Consider the following 22,729-nt stretch of genomic DNA (forward strand, 5'->3'; position numbering starts at 1 on the left):
AATAATCTCTGATACTCTGCTATAGAGGCACCTGTTTCCTCTGGCAGTGTCTCGCCATTATTAGGAAGCAGATCAATGCCTTGTTGTCTCACTGGCATTCATGCCCCTAAGGAAGTGGCAGTGCTGGTCCCGGGTTTGGTAGCCAGGTTGGAAAGGCTTCTTCCCAGATTCTGAAATGGAGCCAACAACACTGAGACACATGCATTCAAGGGAACTGGAGACTCCAGATGTGAAATGAGCGGTGGAGCATGGGTACCTTGTGAGCATTCTTTTGTGTGCTCAAGATGAGTAATGTGGCATGGCCAGCTGGCCACCCCTGGAAGGTTCTGGACTGTGAGCTGGTGCTTCCTGCTTTTCCTGTCATGTTACAGCTACAGTAGCTATCCAGTAGCAGAGCCCCCTGTCTCAGTTCTCTGCTTTGCCTGCTGGCACCCACATTCTTGTTTATTCCTCCCTTGGGTTTCAGCTGCCATCCTCAAAGACAGACAATCACAGCTGCCTCTCCCCTTCCTTCTCAGGACCTGCTCTACAGGGATCTGACTTTTCCTGTGATTTGGGGTTGGCATGCACATAGTTACAGAGTGTGGGAGAGTTGGTTTCCATTCCTTATTGAGTCCCTCTAACATCTCACTTCCTTGGTGAAATGGTTGAGCAAGTAAAGGTGTTTGTTGCCACACGTTTTATCCCCAAACCCACATAGTGAAAGGAATGAATTGTCCTCACTATTGCTCCAAAGCCCACAGGTCATTTCCTTATGTCGTCTGTAGAGAACATTTTCTATCCAGCCAAGACAAATGCTGCTGTTTCCTGCTTCTTCCATCTTGCATCCAAGCATTTGACAACAGAAACCCCAGGCCACATGAAGGTCGTCCTCTTGCCTTCATCCTGGTCTGTGGGCTGTCTGCCTCTTGCCCTCATTATGCCAAGATTCTATAACAACGTGCTGGGAGTCCCTTCTGACCCCTGTCATCGTTCTGTGGCCAGGATATTCTGTTCTCCACTGAGTCCTTCCTGAGCTTTTCCAATTATTCCTTTTGATGTCCTCTCCATAAGTGTGTCCTGATTGTTCCAAAAGGTGGAGCCCTTTTTGTCTTGTGGGGCTTAAGCAGTTACTTTTGCTTCTTGGAGGTCTGTAGTGCAGACATTGTCCCCTTCTTATTCTCTATTGGTGGTCCTTCTAATGGACCAACTATGCTTCTGAGGCATTCCCTTCATATATCCTCAGTGCTTTCTTCCAATTGTCTCTTCTGTGCTTACCTGTAACCCCTGCCATGCTGACCCCAGCCACCTCCATGCTTGCCTTTATTGCACTGTACCCCTCAGCCCGAGCTGCTGAACTCTAGAGAGTACACATTTGGGAGAGAGAGCTGATGTGCCACCTCAGCAGTGCTTACTGCCTATCAGCCTGCTAAGCCTTACCCTCAGGTTTGCCTTTAGGTTCTAAGGTCTATTTCAGGTATCTGTTTTTTCTTTCAGCTTTCCTGTCCCCCACCCTAGGAATGCAGTATGAAACTTATTCTTTGGCTGCTCAGCTCTCATCTGACATCTTCTACTCCAACTCCCGTTCTTTTGTGCCACCTTCCACTGGCAACCCCTATAGAGGGGATCTTTGACTTGCATTTAACATCCACTCTTCTTTGGGTTTAATGTCTCAGCTTAATTGTCACAATCCCCCATTCCTTCTCCAAGGAGCCAGATGTTCTTGCTGATGTCTTTTCCACCTCAGTGCAATCTCTGCTACTTTTCCTGATAAAATTTTTATTTTTCCTTTAAAAATGAATTTATTTTAGTCTTTCCTAAGTCTTAACTTTTAGGGGATTTGCTTGTTTTAAAGCCATGCTTCATTCCTGTGATCTCAGTACTTGGAGGCTGATGGAGAAGGATTGAGGCAGGGCTAGAGAGATGGCTCAAAGGGTTAAGAGCACTGGCTAATCTTCCAAAGGTCCCAAGTTCAATTCCCAGCAACTACATGGTGGCTCACAACCACTGTAATGGGATCTGATGCCCTCTTTGGCACGTAGGTGCATAAAGATAGAACACTAATGAATGAATGAATGAATGAATGAATGGAAAGATTGCAATGAGTTTGAGGTCAACCTGGGTTATGTAGTAAAACCTTAACTAAAAATTTCTAACACTTCTCTCACCTCAGTTTGGTTACTTCAGTTTGGTTGTGTTGAACCTTAGACCTAGCCTGACTCTAGCATGGTAGCACATGACTGCAACACCTACACTTTAGAGTCAGGAAGACCATGAGTTCAAGGCCAAGACTACGTAAACCCCATTTCAATCAAACAAAAGATGGGAAGCACAGGCCCATAGTCTCAGCTATTTATTTGGAAGGCTGAAACAGGAGAATCACTAGTTGGATTACAGAGAGAGTTCAAGGCCAGCCTGGGCAGTTTAGTCAGCTCATGCTTCAAAATAAAAAATGAAAACCAGGAGCCTGGAAAGGTGGCTCAGAGACTCTATAGAGCACTGGCTCCTCTACAGAGAGCCTAAATTTGATTTGCAGCACCCACGTGGCAGCTCACAAACAGCTGTAACTCCAGTTCCAGAGGAGGATGTGACACTCTGACTTCTGGCTTCTAGCATTCATTCATAGCATGCATGCATATATATGCGCATGTATAGTATGTATGTATGTATGTCTGTATGTATGTCTGTATGTATCTGTCTATCTATCTATCTTCTGGGATTTGATGCACAAAATCACTCTGTACAGAAAAATTGCAGGCTTCTAACTTCACTGAATGCAGTATTACAAATGCTTCTTTATATTTTTTGGCTTCTTCCATCCAAGTCTTTCTCGCTTTCTAATATCTGCTGAGGATTGGTATATGCAGCCTCTAACTGACACTGGCAATCTGGGATCATCATCTGGAACTCTTGCAACATCTCTACTTGCTTCTTCTTTTTTCTTCTTTTTATCATTAAATAATTAATTTACTTCTGGATAGCAGTTTCCCCTCCCTCCTCTCCTTCCAGTCTCCCCTACCCTACTCTGCCATAGCCTACCCTACCATACCCTCCCCTCCCCCATGCCCTCTCCCTTTCTCCTAAGAAAAAAGGAGGCTTTCCATGGATATCAACCCACCTTGGCAATTAAGTTGCAGAAGTTGCTTGTTTCTTTCTTTTAAAATGTTTATGAGTACTTCATCTGCATGTACACCTGCATGCCAAAAGAGGTTGTTATCAGATCCCATTATAGATAGATGTGAGCTGCCCTGTGGTTGCTGGGAATTCAACCTTGGACCTCTAGAAGATCAGCCAGTGCCTTTAACTGCCAAGCTATCTTTCTAGCCCTCCTGCTTGCTTCTTAATGGCATAGTTTTCACTATCTTTAGCCTTCATCTTTTTCAGTCTTTGTCTTGCTACTTTGCTTATTTTTCATATATCACTTTTCTTATATCACTTTTTCTTTAACCAATTGCTTTACTGAGTGTGTCTTGATCTTGATCTGTCTCGTGAGGATTGGCCATGTCCCTAGAATGCCACAAGAAAGAAAGAATACATTAAGATTTATTTATTTACTATATATGTAGTGTTCTGCCTAAATGTATGCCTGCACACAGAAGAGGACACCAGATCCCATTACAGATGGCTGTGAGCCACCATGTGGTTGCTGGGAATTGAACTCAGTGCCTTTGGAGGAATAGCCAGTGTTTTTAACCTCTGAACCATCTCTCCAACCCATAAATAAATTTTTTAAAAAAGGAAAAAGCAAGCTGAGGTTATAGTTTAGTGGTACATTGCTTGCCTGATATTATGACAGCAAATGCATGCCACCATGCCCAGCCTTTTCATATAAGTTCTAGGGACCAAATTTATGAGTTTCACATATACATGGCAAACCTTTTACTGACTGGGTTCTCCCCTACAGAACTAAAACTTTATAGAGATAATGAAAAGTATAAGTTTGTTTTCTTTACCCATCTAGATGTCTCATTCTTGTGTTCACTTTTTCCTATCTAATCTGTGTACCCATCACTCCTCTGAAGCTCTAGTTTTTATCACCAACAACTTGTACATTGCCAAGTCAGCGGCCATTTTGCTTTCCTCCAGTTTGTACCCTCAGTAGCATCTGTAGCTCCTTCTTCTACAAAGGCAGCCATCTTACCTCGTCTTCTCCCTAGTTTTCTTCCTCTCACTGCCCAGATTTGAAATCAGCTGTTTGCAAGTGGTAGGTTATGTGAAATGTTAGCATTTTTGTTTTTAGAAAGCAAAGTTTCAGTATATTGCCTAAACTCAGTAGTCTAGCAGGGAAGAGGGTGTGCATGTTATATGTAGCTTGCTTTCTAAATGAAATAGAGAAGAAAAAAAATATCAGGAAACATTCTATCACTGTGAGGTGAGTGTTGATGTGTATACTGTTTGGTTGTGTTTGTTAATGGGTAAATGCTAATTTTAGGAAATTTTTTATTCTTTTAATATACATGTATACTATGCATCTTAAAATTTTTTTTGTATTTATTTATGTCTATGGGTAATTTGCTTGTAAGTGCCCCATGTGTGTGCCTAGTGCCCTCAGAGGTAAAAAGAGGTTATTAAATCTGAAACAAGTTAAAGATTGTGAGTGCTGTGGGTGCTGGGAACCAAACCAGTGTCTTTTGCAAGAGCAGCAAGTGCTCTTAACCTTGGAGCCATCTCCACTCCCTATATAATGTGTCTTGTTCATGTTAACCCCTTATTCCTCTTCCACTACTCCAGACTCTACTCAACATGCATCCTGTTTAAGAAGAACAACAATAACAACAACTCCTAGAGTCCAATTCAGTTAGTATTGCCAGCATGCACATAGGTGTGGACCATCCATTAGAACATGGGCAACTATCCAGGGCCATATACTTGGAGAAAATTGACTCTCCCTTTCCCAGAAACCATTAACTGCCAATAACTGCTAATAACCCCTCAGCTAGAAGTGGTACCATGTAACAACACTGCCCTCTTGTTCGGAATGTTGACTGGCTTGATTTTGTGCAGGTCTTAATGTAGAAAACCACAGGTGCTGTGAGCTCTTAAGTGCATCAGCCATGCCATGTCATGGAAGACAGCTTTCCTGCTCCTCACCTGGATGTTGCACTCCTTCACTTTCCCTTCCTTGATGTTTCCTGAGCTTTAGGGGCTCTTACTATTGTGACTGCTTTGAGACCATTGCTGTAGAGTGGGAGTTCTCAGGAATAAGCCAGTTTCTCTTTTGCTCTGGGAGTTTGCTCAGTGTATAAGGTTTTGTGATGTTTCACATGTTCCTGTCTGTCCCATAGGCTGCTCCTGTCTGTCCTGGTTGCCCAGTTGAGCAACCACTCTCTCACTTCCTTGACTGTGCCAGACTTCCTCCATCAGAACTCATAGCTCATTTGCACCCTGCACTCCTGGGTCTTAGTCAGTTCAGTGTTGCCTGTTTGGAAATCACTGCCCTTTCATAACCTGTCTTTCCAGCATTCTGTTCCTTCATGGCCTTGGCTCCTCCTGTAGTTCTGTTTAGTTATTTCCTAGTTCTTTTTGTGAGTTCCATACAGACAGGGCCTGATGGCACTTATTGTTTGGTTCCCTGATATTTAGCACAATGCTAAGTATTTATCAAACATTTTGTGTTTTGAATGAATGAATGATTAAGTTTTATTTCTGAAATCAAAGTAGATAGTTACGATATTGATTTCTTCAAAAAGGTAGTACTAGCCAATGACTAACCCAGATGATGATATGGAGTTGTGGGCTGGGGGCCAAGCCCTGTTTGTTCTGACTACTGCTCACTTGCTTCACATGGCCACCAGGGAGAGCATCAGGGGCTTGGAATTGCTTATATATCTGTTTGGGCACCATGTCTGTGTAAAGATGGGCTCTGCAGGAGTCCAGGTACCAGTGACAGTACTGCTACACACAGACAGGTACTGATGAACTTACTGAACTTTAAATCTAACACTGAGTTCAGGTATTGTGTTGCCTGCCTACAATCTGTCTCTGGGGAAGCTGATGCAGGGGGTGCAAGGAGATTGGAAATTTAAGAGTAGCCTGGACAATAATGCAAAGATTTTGTCTCAAAATCCAACCAGAAGAGGCTGGCAAGATGGTTCAGTGGGTAAAGTCAACTAGCCACTAAACCTAATCACCTGCGTTCAATCCCCAGTGCCCACATGATGGAAGGAGAACACCAACTCCTGGAAGATGTCCTCTGACCCCCATATTGTGGCATATAGGCAGCCACAAACGTGTACATTCTTTCCTATCTTTTCTCTCTTTCTCTCTCTAATTTTTTATTTTTATGTGGACAGAGTGCTTGCATATTGTATACAAAACCCCTGGATTTCATCTGCAAGCATTGTAAGCACTGGGCATGATGGTTTACACTTTTAATCCCAGCAGGAAGGAAGATCAGAAGTTCAGGGTTAGCTATAACCAGTTCAAGGTCAGCAAGGGCAACATAAGACTGCCACAAGAAAAAAAAAAAGTACAAAATGTAACATTTCTGTCGCAGTTGAACCCTCATGTTCATCATAATCACTCTGCAGTGTGGGAAATTGGAAAACAAATTTTAATCATAACAAAAGTCTGGCTTTTTAGACAAACGAAGTGTAGAAATGATTATACTGGAAGTTAGACTGTGGATGTGGGGGTGGGGAGTTCTACAGGTGGCGTATAGCTACAAGGAGCCATACCTGGTAGATTGCCTATTCTAGAGCTCAGCCCAGGATCCTCTTGTTCAGTTATGGTCAGGCTCTGCTTGCTTTTGCAGTTTCCACTGTAGGAGGCGCCGAGGAGACTGCTCCCAGCCTACAGGGGAGAGGACTACAGCAGAGGACACCTTGAGGGCCTTCGCTTGAGCTCCCCTGAGAGTCTCTGCAGTATCGGGCTTCAGGTCAGACAGGGCTGCAGTAACTGTCCCTCCTAAACCAATGTGTTACGAGGGTTAGATGAGCAATAAGAACATTTCATCTGCTAAACAGAGGTATTCCGTGTTGTCAAAAAGATACAAGTCCATGCAACACCCAACTCCTTAGTCTGAACAAATTAATAATATTGATATTGTCAAATACACACACTTGGAATTTAATAAATACAGCCTCGCAAGGTATAATTAGACTAATATGAGGATTATACAAGGTTATAGTTAGGCTGTAATTGTAGGGATTAGGAACAAGCTCTTGTCCACACACAGGGGAAGTGACTGGCTTATTGTGATTTTGTGTGCTTTGACGGCTTTGGAAACAGCATTTCTTTCTTTTGTCTTACCAGCTGTGGCATTCTACCATTGCCTAATGAGCTTGTCCTCAGTTTCTGAATTCAGTTTTTGTCCGTTTAATTTTTAAACCTTCAGAGCTGAGGACCCAACACAGGACCCCCTGCTTCCTAGGCAAATATCTACCATGAGCTAAACCACTCCCCCAAATTTTGTAATGTGAATGCTGTAAGCATGTTTGTCTGGGATTATTTTCACCAATAACATATTTCTTAACAAAGGGTGATCACATCTCTGAGTTTGAGACCAGCCTGGTCTACACAGCAAGTTCCAGGGCAGCCAGGGCTACATAAAGAAACCGTGTCTCTTAAACAAACAAACAACAACAACAACAAAACCAAAGGGCCATCAAAATCACCTGAAAGGGGGAAAGTTATGATTTTAGAAAGGGCAACAGACATACCTATTGGTGTGGGATTGGGGCCAAGTGAGACGCTCGACAGGTGCAGGCTCTACCTGAGTCTGAGCTCCAGACCCTATAAGGTAGTAGGAGTAAACGGATGCCTCAGAGTTCTCCACTGACTTCCACATGGGCTCCATGGCATGGAACTGCCTGCCTGTAAAAAATAAAGTTTTTAAAATTTAAGATGGAATCTGAGCTAGGACCTAAGACAATAAATGAGTAACGCTCTGAGAGAGAGCCACAGTCCCTTCTACCCATTACTCTTAACAGATGACAGATGACAACTCACACACGCACCTACCTTTTTTTTTTTTTTTTTTTTTTTTGCTGTTTTCAGGGTGACAGGAATGAATATGAATTGGGGGAAAAGGTGGATTTGAAGTCATAGTTATAGTTCTAGGTTATAGTTCTATAGTTATTAGGACTAAAGATAGAAGATGGAGGGAGGAAGCTGGAGAGATGTCTCAGTGGCTAAGAGCACTTGTTCTTACCCAGATTCGGTTCCTAGTATCCACATAGTAACTCAAACCATCCAGAACTCTATTCCAAAGAATCCAACGCCTTCAGACTTCCTCAAGCACCAGGCACATACACTGCACATATATTTATGCAGACAAACACTCACATACAAAATAAATCTAAAGAAGAGCATAATGGATTTATAGAGAAGTTATAACAGACAAGAATTGAAATTTAAACCCTAGAACCCACAGACTAGGCAGGAGGCCTTTGGAGCATTCACGCTCACTGGGTACTCAGTGGAGAGGCACTTAAGTCATCTTCATCAAAATGGATCTTGATGTCTTTGTGAGAGGCCAAGGGTGAGATTCAAACAGTTATGTTGTAAAATGAATAGACAGAATAAAAGCAGTGGCCCTTAATAAGACAGTTTATAAAGTGACTTGGTGTGGAGAGTACCATTTGACGTGAGAAAGGACTTCTGTTAGTGGATAGCCCAGTAACTGTCTTCCTAAGATACAGTTAGCATTACCATATAACATAGGAATAACCACAGGCACTTAGGACTGCAGGGGTTGGGGCTGGGGATAGTTCCAATTGGTAGAGTTCTTACATAGCATGCAAGAAGTCATAGTTTAGGTCCTCTGTACCAAATAAAGTGAATCTAGTGGCATATGCTTGTAATCCCAGAAGAGGCAGGAGAATCATCTGCTACATAGTTCATGGCCAGCCTGGGCTACTTGAGACTTTCTCAAAACAAATAGTATTAACACAAATTTTTTAGTAGGATACCAAATTTTTTATTTGTCTTAAAGCATTTTCTACAGAGTATTAGTATGTAATGTATTGGGTTATAGAACTCTTTGTTATTAACATTAGTAGGAGGTTGGAACTAGTGACTTAAATTTAATTTTAAACCTCATCTATATAGTATAATGCTGTGAGCTAGATCCTGTATAAGTCAGGTGTTTTTGTGTGTGTGTGTGTGTGTGTGTGTGTGTGTGTGTGTGCGCGCGCGTGTATGCACATGCGTAAGTGTATAGGGGGCGGGGACTGAGGGACAGATGGAGGGATGAATGAAGGAGAATCGTTGCCCAGAAGAGAATCATTGCCCATGCCAAAGAAGGCCTAGCAGCCTGGAGGAACCTGCTCCTGAGATGGCACTTCCTGTCTGGGAAAACACTAATACGTGGTCTGTTGCCGTCTGTTCTAGGGGGCTGAGGCGATGGTTCTGGAGAGTGTTATGTTTGCCATTCTTGCAGAGAGGTCACTTGGGCCAAAACTCTATGGCATCTTTCCCCAAGGCCGACTGGAGCAGTTTATCCCGGTAAGATTATGGAAACCACAACAGGGTGGACTTGGTTTACTTCTTGTGGCAAAATAAGAATACTAAATGTCATTTGAAATACTAAATGTGGGATTTATAAATGTGGGAAATGCTAAATGGCAGTCAAGAGCTCTTGTTGCTTTTTTGAGGATCCAGGTTCAGTGCTCAGTACTGGCTGGGTCCAACACCCTCTTTTGACCAAGGTGGCCACCAGGACATGTACATTGTACACAAATACACATGCAGATAAAACTCTCATTCGCAGAAAATAAAGCAAATAAGTCTTATGAGTCATAAGTAAAGCAAGACAAGAGAAAATGTGTTGGGGATGAACTGAGATAGTAGAATGCTTACCTAGCATGCCTAGCGTTTAAGCTATGTAACAACCTTTCTTTCATACATAGACCGTCAAAGTAAAATTATATGTGAGAGGATGGAGAGATGGTCCAGCAGGTAAGATCACTGGCTGCTCTTCCAGAGAACCTGGGTTTTAATTCCCAGCACCCACACAGTGGCTCACAAGTAGAATCTGTTACTCCATTCCAAGAGATCCAACATTTTCTTCTGGCCTCTTTGGACACCAGGCACACGTGTGGTATAACATACATTCAGACAAAACAACTGTACATATAAAAATAAATCTTTAATAAAATTTTAAAAATAGGTGTGTACACACACAAATGTGGGTCTCACCATTTTGTTACCACCTAAACATTTCCTGTTTTGCCTTATTCATGGTTTCTAGGGTCTTTTTTTATGGACTGGAGCAGCATTCAAGCTGCAGCCCCTTATTCTTCCTTCTTGTCTCCATCATCCTCCCTCTGTTTCTGCCTTCCCACCGTTCAAGATCTCCTTCATCCCATTTTGCTGCTCTGGCTCAATTCTTCTGTTTCCATGGTGTCAGTATTTTTCTTGTCTTGTCCTGCGGCAGCGGCAGTGGCTGCTGCTGCTGTTGTTTCCCCTTGCCCTTGTTGTTGTTTCTCCATGTAGCTTGGCTGTCCTGGAACTCATTTTGTAGACCAGGCTGGCCTTAAACTCACAGAGATCTGCCTGCTTCTGCCTCTAAAGTGTACCACCTACCAGCTAAATTTTGTGGTTATTGTTGTTTTCTTTTGTGTTTTTGTTAATAAATATAGTCTTCCTAGAACTCCTTCCACATTCTTGTGGATATACATTGAGCTGTGGCAAATAGCATCTTAGTCAGGTGATGGCCTTGTGCTGGGTCCTGGGTCCTATCCATTGTGGGACAGGACAGCCCTGTACACACTAATTCTCATAGACAGCACCATGAGTCAGAGCAGAAAAGAGCCACTGTGACTTTTGTTTTTACAGAGCTTACACTGAAACAAGTGGGAAATTTTTCCTCTCTTCTCTTCCTCCTTCTCTTCCTCCTCCTTCTTTCGTCTTTCTTTGGCTTTGAACTCAGAGGTCTGTCTGCTTTTGTGTCCCAAATGCTGGCACTAAAGATGTGTGCTACCATTGTTGGGCTTAGATGGGAAATCTTTAATCAAATCTCCAAAGGAGCAGGCTGGAGAGATGGCTCAGTGGTTAAGAGCACTGACTGTTCTTCCAGAGGTCCTGAGTTCAATTCTCAGTAACCGAATGGTGGCTCACCATCTGTAATAGGATCCAATTCCCTCTTCTGGTATGTCTGAAGACAGCAACAGTGTAATCACATTCATAAAGTCTCTGTCTGTCTCTCTCTGTCTCTCTCTCTCTCTCTCTACCATATATATATATATTGTGTGTGTGTGTGTGTGTGTGTACATACATACATACATACATACATATATACACACACACACACACACACACACACACACACACACAAATAGCCAGGCCTCAGGCCATATCAGGGGACAGCACAATGTCTACAGGCTCAGATTTGACCTCCATGTCCACCTTTCTGCCTAGTATGGCACACTGACACCTGCTCCATATCAACCCACACAGCAGAGGCAGTTGGTAGCCCTCTTGAACCTAGGGCTTCCTTGATAGGATGATGTTTGCCTACCTGTTTTGACAAGCGATGACATCAGCTGTAGCTATAGAGATCTATCACATGTCACATGAATGGTGTTTCTTGTTCATTAAAGGGGGAACTTTCTCAGGTTCTTAATGAAATAGGCCTGCTCCTTGCTGTACACCCTGCTTTTCACTGTACACCCTTTTCAACGTACACTATGCTTCTCTCTATAGAAGTACCATGGCACCATGGGTCATCACCTGTGGAGATGCTGTGTCTTTCTTTTTTGGGAAGGCAGGGTCTCAGTATGTAAAACCAGACTGGCCTTGAACTCACAGACCTGCCTGCTGTTGGCTCTTGAGTTACTGGGATTAAAGGCATGCACCACCATTCTGGGCTACTTAAGAAAATTTTGTGCACTGGGTGAGACTTTAATAATTTAGCTGGTTCTTGGTTCTAAGGTGGTATGGTCTTAGTACAGTTGTTAGGTTGCATGTGTAAATGGCAGTTCCTGATTCCTGTTTCCAGAGCCGGCGATTGAACACTGAAGAATTACGTTTACCAGATATTTCTGCAGAAATAGCTGAGAAAATGGCCACATTTCATGGTATGAAAATGCCATTCAATAAGGAACCAAAATGGCTTTTTGGAACAATGGAAAAGTAAGTGTCGAGATTATTTGGTCCTCATCACTCTTACCCTGGTGTCTTTGGCAGTAACAGAAGTGAGTGCATGCCATTACTTGTGATGTGTGTCTCATGAATAAGTCTTTCTTGCATGTATCAATCAATTCCTGGACCAAGAATGAAGACTTGTTTGCAAAATTGCTACCAGGTGGGTGGGTGGAAAGCTAGCTTCCCTGAGTACTGTAGGTCCAACCATCCCCTCCCTCTTACCTGGAGACACTGGGCTTCCTTGGGACTGGGACTGGCTAGAGTCGGGTGTTTGAATGAGGCCTAAGAGTACACCTGCTCAGCTTAGCACTGCTCTTTGTCCTTCCTATGGCAGATACCTGAATCAAGTACTAAGACTTAAATTCAGCCGGGAGGCCAGAGTTCAGCAACTGCACAAGTTCCTCTCTTACAACCTGCCTCTTGAGCTTGAGAACCTGAGGTGAGTATAGCCTTCTAGCCCCTACCTGATGTGGTAAATGAACTGGATAGATTGAACATGGGAGTATGTCTTTTTTTTTTTTTTTTTTTTTTTGTCCCAAGGTAGTGTTTATCTGTCCTAGAACTCACTTTGTTGACCATGCTATCCTCAAACTCAGAGATCAGACTACCTCTGTCTCTGTGCTGGGATCAAAGGTGTGTGCAACCACAACTGGCTTTTGTGGGTGGGCAGGGTGAATTTGTCTTTGAAAGATGGTTTTTTTTTGTTTTCAAATCTGAACCTATGAACTCAGTATCCTCTATAAGTAAGTATTCAGCTTAATCAATGAGACATAGCTCCAGCCCTGAATGTCCAAGGTCAAGTGAGGTTTTCCCTAGAACAGAAGTGATGGGTAGAGGTAGTAGGCCAGGGAGATGGCAGGCTAAGCCTAAGCATTGGGAGACATTGAAAATCTTGAGATTGATTTCTGAACAGAAACCTCTGTTGTGTCCTCCTAGTGAGGTTGGGTCCCTGTGTGCTATGCCAGGTGGAAATGGTGCCAAGACCTTTAAGGAACTCTTGCTTTATTAAGACAGAAAGCAATTGTGTAGTTCTGTGAAAGAAACCATTCTAGGGTCATCTAAGTCAGAGGTTAGGCTCATGGCAAGCACTTGTGTGTTCCAGGATAGCATGAGCAGAGTGCACAGTAGCCCAGTGGGGAAAAGCTTGCAGTGCAGAGAGGCTGAGTGGGTTCACATGTTTTCCTGGATGTGAATGAGTGTGCTGTGTTGGAATACAGGCCCTGTGCTGGCCACACAAGCATGAATGTATCCCACTGACTAGAATGGGTGTTAGTGAGGCTAGCTCTGGGCTGACCACATGAGAGCATGCAAGCACCTTACTGAATTAGATAGGTAACAGTGAGGCTTTCTTTTTCCAGGTCATTGCTGCAGTATACTAGATCTCCAGTTGTATTTTGTCATAATGACTGTCAAGAAGGTAAGAATTGCTATGGCATGCTAAAGATGAAGCTTCTGTTGTACTTAAAAGACCATTAATATGTGTGTGAGAAGCATGCAAGATGACAGCACATGTGTACTAAGTACATTGAAATAATATGCAGCCAGCAAGTGAAGTTTAAGCACAAAAGAGAGCTAGAATTTTATACCAAAGAAAACCTTCTGAATCATAATCAGAAAAGCAAGTTCTCAAAAAATGAATAGAATATTAATTATATTTATAAGATTAAATATATATATATATATTAGAAAAATCTGAAAAAATTGTCTTTAAGCTGGGAATTGGAATAAAATCACATGTACCTGTTGATGTGTAACTCTTTATGGTAGATAATCCTACCTTCGCATCCAAAGCAGAAGACCCAAATTGTGCAGGCTCTCAGACCACCTTCTCACAAAATGCCCACACACCACTGAAGACTCAGGCTGTTTAACTTGAGAAAATTGAAGTATTGCTGCTGTTAAAGAATTTTACTGTTTTTTTTTTTTTTCCTGTGTCTTAGTTAGGGTTTTATTGCTGTGAAGAGATACCATGCCCAAGGTTCTCTTTTTTTCTTCTTTAATTTGTTTATTCACCCTACTTCCCAATATCAGCCACCCTTCTCCCAATTCCCCCTCATACAGCTCCTGTCTCCATTCCCTCCACCTGTCCCTTAAGAAGGGAGAAGGCACCCCTGGGTATCACCCCACTCTGGTACTTCAAGTAACTGCAAGAGTAGGCACATCTCCTTCCATTGAGGCCAGAAAGGGCAGCAAGCACAGTTCGAGGAATAGGACTCACAGGCAGGCAACAGGTTCAGGAACAGCCCCCACTCCAGCTAATGGGCGACCTGCATGAAGACCAAGCTACATGTCTGCTACATATGTGCATGGTCCAGCCCATGCTTGCTCTTTGTTGGTGGTTCAGTCTATAGGAGTCCCAAATGGTCCAGGTTAGTTGACTCTGTTGGTCTTCCTCTGAAGTCTATATCCTATTCAGGTCCCTTGATTCTTCTCCCAACTCTTTCCTAAGACTCACCTAGCTCCATCTAAATGTTTGGCTGTGGGTCTCTACCTCTATTTCCATTGGCTGGTGCGTGGAGCCTTGAACTCAAGATCTCTGGAAGAGAAGTCAGTGCTCTTAACCACCAAGCCGTCTCTCCAGCCCTAGATTAGTTTCTTATGAAGCCATTCATTTGAGCCAAAGTACTTCTCTGATTAGCTGATCATGGCTTGCCCACTATTGGGGTAGAGCAGATATAGAAATCTCAGCAATAGCTTTGCCCATTAGCCACAGCCTTCTGGTCCTGATGATGATGAGGTATGCCAATCATCATCACCAGAGAGGAATCTCAACCAAGTCACTTAAGTGATGGCCAAGTGTAGAAAAGATAGAAATGACAGGTGGCATTTATTTTATTATATAATCTTGGGTGTCTTCCTCCTGGTCTTGTTTTCATTGTCATTGGAAGCAACGGGAATATGCTGCAAAACCTAGAAACTGCTTTACTTTTATTAGAAATGATGGGGGAGAGAAAGTGGCCAGAGTTAGCAAGGTATGGAGCTCCAGGTCCTCTCACCCCGTCCTGAGCTCCTGAAGACACTAGGGGAAATGGGCTGGCCCAGTCAGGCTAGCAGTCATGCACCTTCCTTGATTCAGTGCTGGAGGAAACATCATAGGGCCATTCATTTGTCTCTGGTCTCCTTGGGTTGGACAGCATGCAGGGACAAATCAGTTGAGCCCCAGTTGGGCAGTTGATGACAGCAACCCGGTTCCAAGGTTCTGGGAGATTGAGGTAAGGAAACCAGATGCACTCTAACACACACTGTATGAAGTTTTTGGAAAAGTACTGCTCCAGATAGTAGTTGAAGAGGTCTGGCTATAGTATGCAGAGAGCCCAGGACAGGGACTAGGAACAGGTGGTCCTGGAGCCTTCCTGCTTAGAGCAAGCCGCTACCATGACAAAGTTTGTATTCTGTATTCCTGTGATGTCTTTAGGACCAAAGCTGAAATCATCTGGGGTGAAAAATTACACTCTGTTGCCCAAGGGTAGAACCTTGTGTTACGTCTTTTCACCCAAATCTTTTGTAGGTAATATCTTATTGTTGGAAGGTCAAGAGAATTCTGAAAAGCAGAAGCTGATGCTCATTGACTTTGAATACAGCAGTTACAATTACAGGTAATGTGTTATAGTCAAATGCCAATTTCAGTATCATTTCATTATTGTAATACAAAGCAATTATAGACTCAAACAGCATACTAAGCAAAACGCTTCCACACCAGAAAGGAAACTGTTTGCCCCTGAGGCAAGTCAGCACAGACCTTTATGCAGTTAGAGCAGGCACTCACAAGCAGTTTGCCACTTCCTCTGGGCTGCCAAGAGTTCTCCTTACATGAGTACTGATTGCCACAGAAGCATTGCGCTCAGTTGCCCAAGTAGCATTCAGGTAGTACCTTTGGTTCTCCGTCTGCTGTGGTTCTGATGCTTACCAAATTGGCTTTCTGTGTCATGAAAGCTACCATACTCCTGTGTTGGGGTAATTTATTACCCCAGTAAGCCTGTATTAAAAATACAACCATTTATTATATTTCTAAGTTATATGCCTAGATTGGGCAAAACTCTAAAAGCCTACCTTGGGGATCACAGATCCCATTTAAGGTTCATTCAGCTTTTAATATACTTTTTATGTGTATTTGTATGCATTATGTGTGTGCCTGTGCCTAGTACCGACGGCCCCTGGGGGCCAGAAAAGGCCATGAATTAAAGTTAGCAGGCAGTTGTAAGCTGCCTGACATGGGTCCTTTGCAAGAGCAGCAGGTGATTCTTCACCATTGAGCCATCTCCCCAGCCCGATCCTATTTAGCTTTTTCCCTTTGTGCTCAAGGAGCCTGCAGGTTCTACAGCATGCCTCATTCCTTACCTGCATTGTCCTCTCTTTCAGGGGATTTGACATTGGAAATCATTTCTGTGAATGGATGTATGAATATACCTATGAAAAATATCCTTTCTTCAGAGCGAACATTCAGAAGTATCCAACCCGGAAACAACAGGTAGGAGACTCATTTGTATTGATAAGTTAGCTTTATGTAAGCTGGCTTCACAGTTAGAATTACACACTCATTTTTTTTTTTTAATGTATTTATTTGGTTGGTTCGTTAGTTAGTTAGTGTTTTCAAGACAAGTTTTTGTTTGTTTGTTTGTTTGTTTTTCTCTTGTGTAGCCTTGGCTGTCCTGGAACTCAATCTATGGACTAAGCTGGTCTTGAACTCAGAGATCTACTTGCCTCTGACTTCTGAGTGCTGGGACTAAAGGCGTGCTCCACTAACCCTGGCACATGCTTGTTTTTAAAAGACACTCTGGGGCTGGAGAAATGGTTCAGCGGTTAAGAGAGCTGACTGCTCTTCCAAAGGTCCTGAGTTCAATTCCCAGCAACCACATGGTGGCTCACAACCATCTGTAATGGGTTCCGACACCCGTTTCTGGTGTGTCTGAAGACTCATTCATATACATAAAATAAATAAATCTTTTAAAAACAGTAAAAACATGATTTTGCCTGGGCTAGATGACACATGCCTAACTGCTAGGGCTGCTAAAAAGGAAGAGGGAGAGAAGATTGTGAGTCTGGGCTACACAGCAACATCATGCATCATAGTCTGAGGAGTGATGGTGTAGATTATTGGAAACCCTTGGTAGCATGTAAGAAGCCCTGGGTTCAATTCCTAATAATAAAAATAATAGCATTTTAATCCCAGCACTTGGGAGGCAGAGGCAGGCAGATTTCTGAGTTCGTGGCCAGCCTGGTCTAGAGTGAGCTCCAGGACAGCCAGGACTACACAGAGAAACCCTGTCTCGAAAAACAAAAAAAAAAAAAAAAACAAAAACCAAAAACCAAAAACCAAAAAAAAAAAACAACCAAAAAAAAATAGCACTCAGTTTTGTTTTGTTTTGAGCTGTGGATACCTGATTCAATTGGAGGGTTAGGCCTCCTGTGCTTCCTCCAGTATTTGCCAAAAGCTCCATTTCCCAGGCATATGGGATCAGTTGAACACCCTGCTTTATTTCATGAGCCTCTGTGTAGCTGGAGGAAAAGCTTCTCTGTGAATGGTTCCTTTCCCATCCTGAATTTCAAGGGGCTAACTGGTTATATGAAGATCCATTTCTTATGGGAATTTCTTCCTGGGATATTTTTCCTCTCATTTCTTGGCCCATCTCTGAAGCCTAGAAGGAAGCTTGATGGGCTTTGGTCCTGAAAGTAGGCAGGGCCGGGCAGTGGTGGCGCACGCCTTTAATCCCAGCACTTGGGAGGCAGAGGCAGGAGGATTTCTGAGTTCGAGGCCAGCCTGGTCTATCGAGTGAGTTCCAGGACAGCCAAGGCTATACCGAGAAACCCTGTCTCGAAAAACCAAAAAAAGAAAGTAGGCAGGGTAAGGAATAACCTTGAGAAAGTATAGGGAAACTCAACTGGAATGCCACAGCTGCAGAAAGGTGGCTCAGATGATTCCTGTGAGGACAGGTGTGAACAAGCCATTGCTCCACATCAGTCAGGGAACATCTTGAGTCCATGGAGCTAGGAGCTCATGAAGAAGCTTCAGGAAGCATACTCCATTACAGGGCTAGCCCTTCAAATGGGAGCTTGCTAAGATGCCAGATGTCATCACTCTCTTCTGGTCACCGTTTAAGGCTGTTGGGAATAAACTAGAATATGTCCAAAGCTAAGCAGCCAAGTTTATGTGAGGATCAGGAGGAATAGGGGATGATGGGTCTGCTTGGGGTGAGGTAAGGGCATTGGGTTTAGGCTTGGTAGAAGAGAAATTAGACCCATAAAGTAGATAGCACCAGAGTTCAGAGCTGTCAGAATAACTGGGAGAGATTATCAGCCAGAGGCAGATAGTAGTGGTACAAGACAGTGCTCAAACTGTAGAACAGTGTGCAACTTTAAGGCAGTTGCTTTCTAGTTATATTTTTTTTCTGAGCCATTGAGACGATGGTAGGGATGTCTCTCTCAATAGGAGAGAACTTGACCAGCATGTGCAGAGCCCTGGATTTGATCCCCTAAATAAATAAACAACACAGAAGGAAAGATTGTGAGTATGGAGCTCTGTCAGATATTAATTAGCTCTGTGTATGTTGAGTAATACAGTGCTTCTTTATTTTCTTTAATCTGCTGTGGATACTTTAAAGTGTGCAGCCTTCTGGATTTCTTGTTTTGAATATTTATGTGTGAGAGTGTTTTGTCTGCATAAATGTCTGTTCACTATGTGTATACAGTAGTACCTGCAGAGATCAGAAAAGGGCATTGGATCTCCTGGGACTGGAGTTTCAGGAGGTTGTAAACCACCTTGTGGAACCAAGTCTGGGTCCTTTTAAAGAGCAGCCAGTGTTACTCTCTAGCCCCCCTTGAATAGTGTTATTTTTTGATACTCAAGTAGAATCTTCTGTAAACCTCCCCCTAAAGAAAGCTAATTATAAATGCCATGGACCTTTGGGTCAGAAGCCATCTTGGCCTTGCAGTTCTCACTTGGGCACTACAAAGGCAGTGTCAGCATATAATAGGTATGCAGCTATTATTGACAGTGTTTGCTTTTAACAAACATCCATCCTAACATAGTTAATTCTTTTTTAAGCTCCATTTTATTTCCAGTTACTTGACTACATTCCAAAATGATTTTGAAAGCCTCAGTAGTGAAGAGCAGTCTGCTACAAAAGAAGACATGTTGCTTGAAGTCAACAGGTAAGCTTTTGCTTGCTGTGTGTTGGCACGCATAGTCACGCATAACCAATCGCCAATCAGCGGTGTTTAGTATGTGTCTTTGCAAGGAGAGGCTGGAAACAGTGACATGGCTCCACTCATCTGCTATTATTTGAACTTTAGCAGCAGCTCTGGAAAGTGTGGGTGACTGTAGGGCTAGAGAAACCTGCTCAGGGAACAGCTTCTTGCTGAATGCATGGGGCAGGTTTTCAGGAGCTACTATCAGCTGGTGGTTCTTTTTGTAGCAGAGCATGGTCACCCCAGTATCCTGTGTGCCCTGCCAGGCAGCTGGGTATATTCACACCAGTAAGTATTCCCGTGGCTGACCAGGGGTGGAAAGACTCCGGTCCCTTCACTACAGTCCTGTGAAAGGGCCAAGGCAGCACTTATAGCATAAGAAAGATGTCTGGTTAGCATAGCTGGGGTATAAGATGACATCTCTTTGGTTCTCTGACTGACCTCACATGGCTTATGTGTTTCTCACTTTTGTGATTACAGATTTGCCCTTGCCTCTCATTTCCTCTGGGGACTTTGGTCCATTGTACAGGCCAAGATTTCATCCATCGAATTTGGGTACATGGTATGTTTCAGGGGCAGTTCTTCCAACTGCAAGGAAGAACTGTGGTGTGTGTGTGTGTGAGCTTGATTTGGCCATTTGGTGACCTGGTGGCACTGGGGCAGTGGATTTTTGGAGGCCTTCTTAATGACAGTATAGTTGCCTCACTCCAGGGTCAAGGAGCTGGCCTTGACATACAGACTCTTTCTTGGGACAGATCCCTCTCATACTAAGATGGCTCTCCTTTAGGTGGGAGGTTTGGTAATGATGCCATGAGTCAAAGGTAGGAAACATTTGGGTATTTAAAGCAGGTTTTGGAGTCAGTGAGTTGGCTCAGCAGGTAAAGGCATCTACCACCAAGTTCCTGAGGAACAATCTAGTACCACATGGTGGAGATTGTTCCTTGACATGCTCTGTGGTCTGAGTACCCCTGACAAATGAAATGTAATTTTAATTTGATCCTGTAATAATCAGGCTGGTGTGGTGGTCCACAACAACAGTGAACATCAGGTCAGCCTGGCTACATAGTGAAGTATTGTTTGCTGTCTCTCAGGAATATGCCCAAGCCAGGTTCGATGCTTACTTTGACCAGAAGAGGAAGCTTGGGGTGTGAATGGGATGGCTCCACTCTTCACCACTGGACTGCAGGAGGCAGCTGCACCAGGCCCTCAGTGGAACACTGCTGTGACCACTGCCCTGGGCAGAAGGCCTGGACGTCTCACTACTGAGCACCGATGTGTATACTACAGACTATATTAAAGTGGAGTAACATTTCTTTCATCTTTGTTTACACTCTCACTAGGACTCTGAACCATGATTGGAAGCAGAAATATAGTACAATAGTGCAATAGCTCAGAGCCCGCCTAAGCTGGAGTCCTTTTGGCTGCATGGCTACAGCTTTCAGCCACTTGTGGCCCTGGCTGGACAGAGCAGTGCTGTGTGGGTACCAAGTGCTGACTTGGGGTATTAATGTGCTGCAGCACATTTGTGACCAGGCTTTGAAGGTGACAGTCTGACAATGTGTTGGAGACACTTCTGAAGGGCAAGTGAACAGACATACTGTGAAGTGGCTAACCAGGAGGAGCCTGAGTTGTGGGGTCTGTGGATGGGCAGCCAGCTGTTTCTAGAAGTACAGGGTACACTTGACTGTGGGTATGCATCTGCAGGAGGCAGTAGCTGCAGCCCGTCTGTGCCTGTGTACACAAGACTACATGGATCAGCATCACCGACTGGCTATAACTTCAGTGTCTCCTAACTGGGTGTGCTTTATAGCTCCAGCTTCCGGGGGAGGAACAGTGGAGCCAGCTTCCTCACCCCTTCTTGCCTTCCCTCTGCCTGGCCTGGAATTTGGGCTTCTGCCCATTGCCCTCTGAAGCTGCTTCCCATCTGATGTCACTGGGAGGTAGCAGCTGTATGTGGGGTAATAGGTTGCAGGTAGATTAGAGCTGTGAAATCTATGTACATTAATACCCAATGGGATAAACGTAGAATTTTTTTTTTACTCTGAATTGTTTGTGCACATATTTCTGCTACCACCGAGACTGTATTATACAGATAAATAAACAACTTAAAACCTATTCTCAGGCTGTTACCCTTCATATATCAGTGCCTTGCTCTCTCCATCAGCACACACATGGAAAAGCCATGTAACTAGTGCCAGGCTGGGCATCCTCCTTGTCACACCTCATTCTCTGCAACACATTTTGGTGCCCCACTGATCTCCATTGCCCCAGTTAGCAAAGGTCCCTGGGATTTGCCACCCTTCCTGAAAGAGCCTCACTCTGCTGTTCTGCCAGGAGTCAGGCCCAGTTAGCAGAAGAGGGAGCTGCAGCTCTTATGTTGCTCTGACCAACCAAACTTGAGCAAGAATGTTGCATGCCAGCACTGTTTTAACTGGCCTTTTTTAGAACTCTCCACTGAAAGATAGGATGGAAGTGGCTGTGGCTTGCTTGTTCTTGCCCTGTATCACAGTGGCTTCACTCTAGCTTGCCTAATGAAGTAACAGGCATGATGACCCCTTATGGTTTTCTTAAGATTTATTTTAGTATTTTTAATTACGTGGTGGGGAGAGGTATATACACTTGAGTCCCAGAAGTCCAGAGGAGTAGGATGCCCTGGAACTGAGTCACAGGCCATTGAGAACTTCACAGTGAGTACTGGGAAACAAACAAGGCTCTTAACTTCACTGAGCCATCTCTCCAGCTCAATTCTTCCTTTTCTACATCTTCCCATTTGTGACAGTGCTTTTCTCAAACGACCTTCGTAGGCCCTACTCTCCCTGCTTGATGTTATTTCCTGTTCAAATGAGCAGGAATCAGATGCATCTTTGATCAATCACATCCATTAAGTGGTGATCACTACCAGGACAGTGCGTGCTGGTGTTATGGCATGCTGTTTGTTCCCATGGCAACTGGAATAGTCCAGGAAGGCAAGCTTCAGAGCTAGGGCAGGCCTGCTATCTCCTGGGGATCCTCTATACTCATCTGCCCAGCTCTGTTATGTTTCTCTTAGCTTAGTCTGCCAAGCATGTGAAAGTGCCTGAAAGACACTAGTATTCCCAATCCTGTATTCAGAGATCTTCAGCAGGACAGTTCACAACCCTCCCAGCAGGGCCACTGTGGCTCGCTATGCCCAGAGCAGCTCTGGCCTTCAAAGCAGCCTTTGTCTGTTGCTGGGGACTTCAGCTGCAAGAACTACTTTGTAACTTGGAAAACTTGAGTCTCTGGCCTCTGACATGCACTGGCTATGTGTGCCTTCCAGCCAGAGGGAATAAAAGAGGCAAACTCCTACCTCAACCAAGCATGGAGGACTTTAAGGACTTCGGGGAGACAGGGCCTGAAATCAAAGCCTGTTTGTACACCTCCAAAAATGGGAAGCTCACTCCTCCCACCAGGTTGGAATCTACTCCCACAAAACTAAACTGTTCCCTCTTGGCCCTAG

The 22,729-nt window shown here is 43.8% G+C and overlaps 1 protein-coding gene across 3 annotated transcripts in view; it reads left to right on the plus strand.

Annotated features, from left to right (window-relative positions):
• Chka (choline kinase alpha) overlaps nucleotides 1-21,366 on the plus strand; it is a 46,062-nt gene extending 24,696 nt beyond the window's left edge. For all 3 annotated transcript variants that reach the window (XM_034509621.2, XM_034509610.2, XM_034509615.2), the window contains 9 exons: nucleotides 9,313-9,426; nucleotides 11,921-12,054; nucleotides 12,401-12,505; nucleotides 13,425-13,483; nucleotides 15,575-15,662; nucleotides 16,426-16,534; nucleotides 19,109-19,215; nucleotides 19,732-19,813; nucleotides 20,343-21,366. In XM_034509621.2, the coding sequence (XP_034365512.1) occupies nucleotides 9,313-9,426; nucleotides 11,921-12,054; nucleotides 12,401-12,505; nucleotides 13,425-13,483; nucleotides 15,575-15,662; nucleotides 16,426-16,534; nucleotides 19,109-19,215; nucleotides 19,732-19,813; nucleotides 20,343-20,402 (858 nt within the window). In that variant the 3' untranslated portion in view covers nucleotides 20,403-21,366. The remainder of the gene's footprint in view (nucleotides 1-9,312; nucleotides 9,427-11,920; nucleotides 12,055-12,400; nucleotides 12,506-13,424; nucleotides 13,484-15,574; nucleotides 15,663-16,425; nucleotides 16,535-19,108; nucleotides 19,216-19,731; nucleotides 19,814-20,342) is intronic.
• Nucleotides 21,367-22,729: the final 1,363 nt, after the last annotated feature.

The sequence above is a fragment of the Arvicanthis niloticus genome, chromosome 1, assembly GCF_011762505.2.
Source record: "Arvicanthis niloticus isolate mArvNil1 chromosome 1, mArvNil1.pat.X, whole genome shotgun sequence".
NCBI lineage: Eukaryota > Metazoa > Chordata > Mammalia > Rodentia > Muridae > Arvicanthis > Arvicanthis niloticus.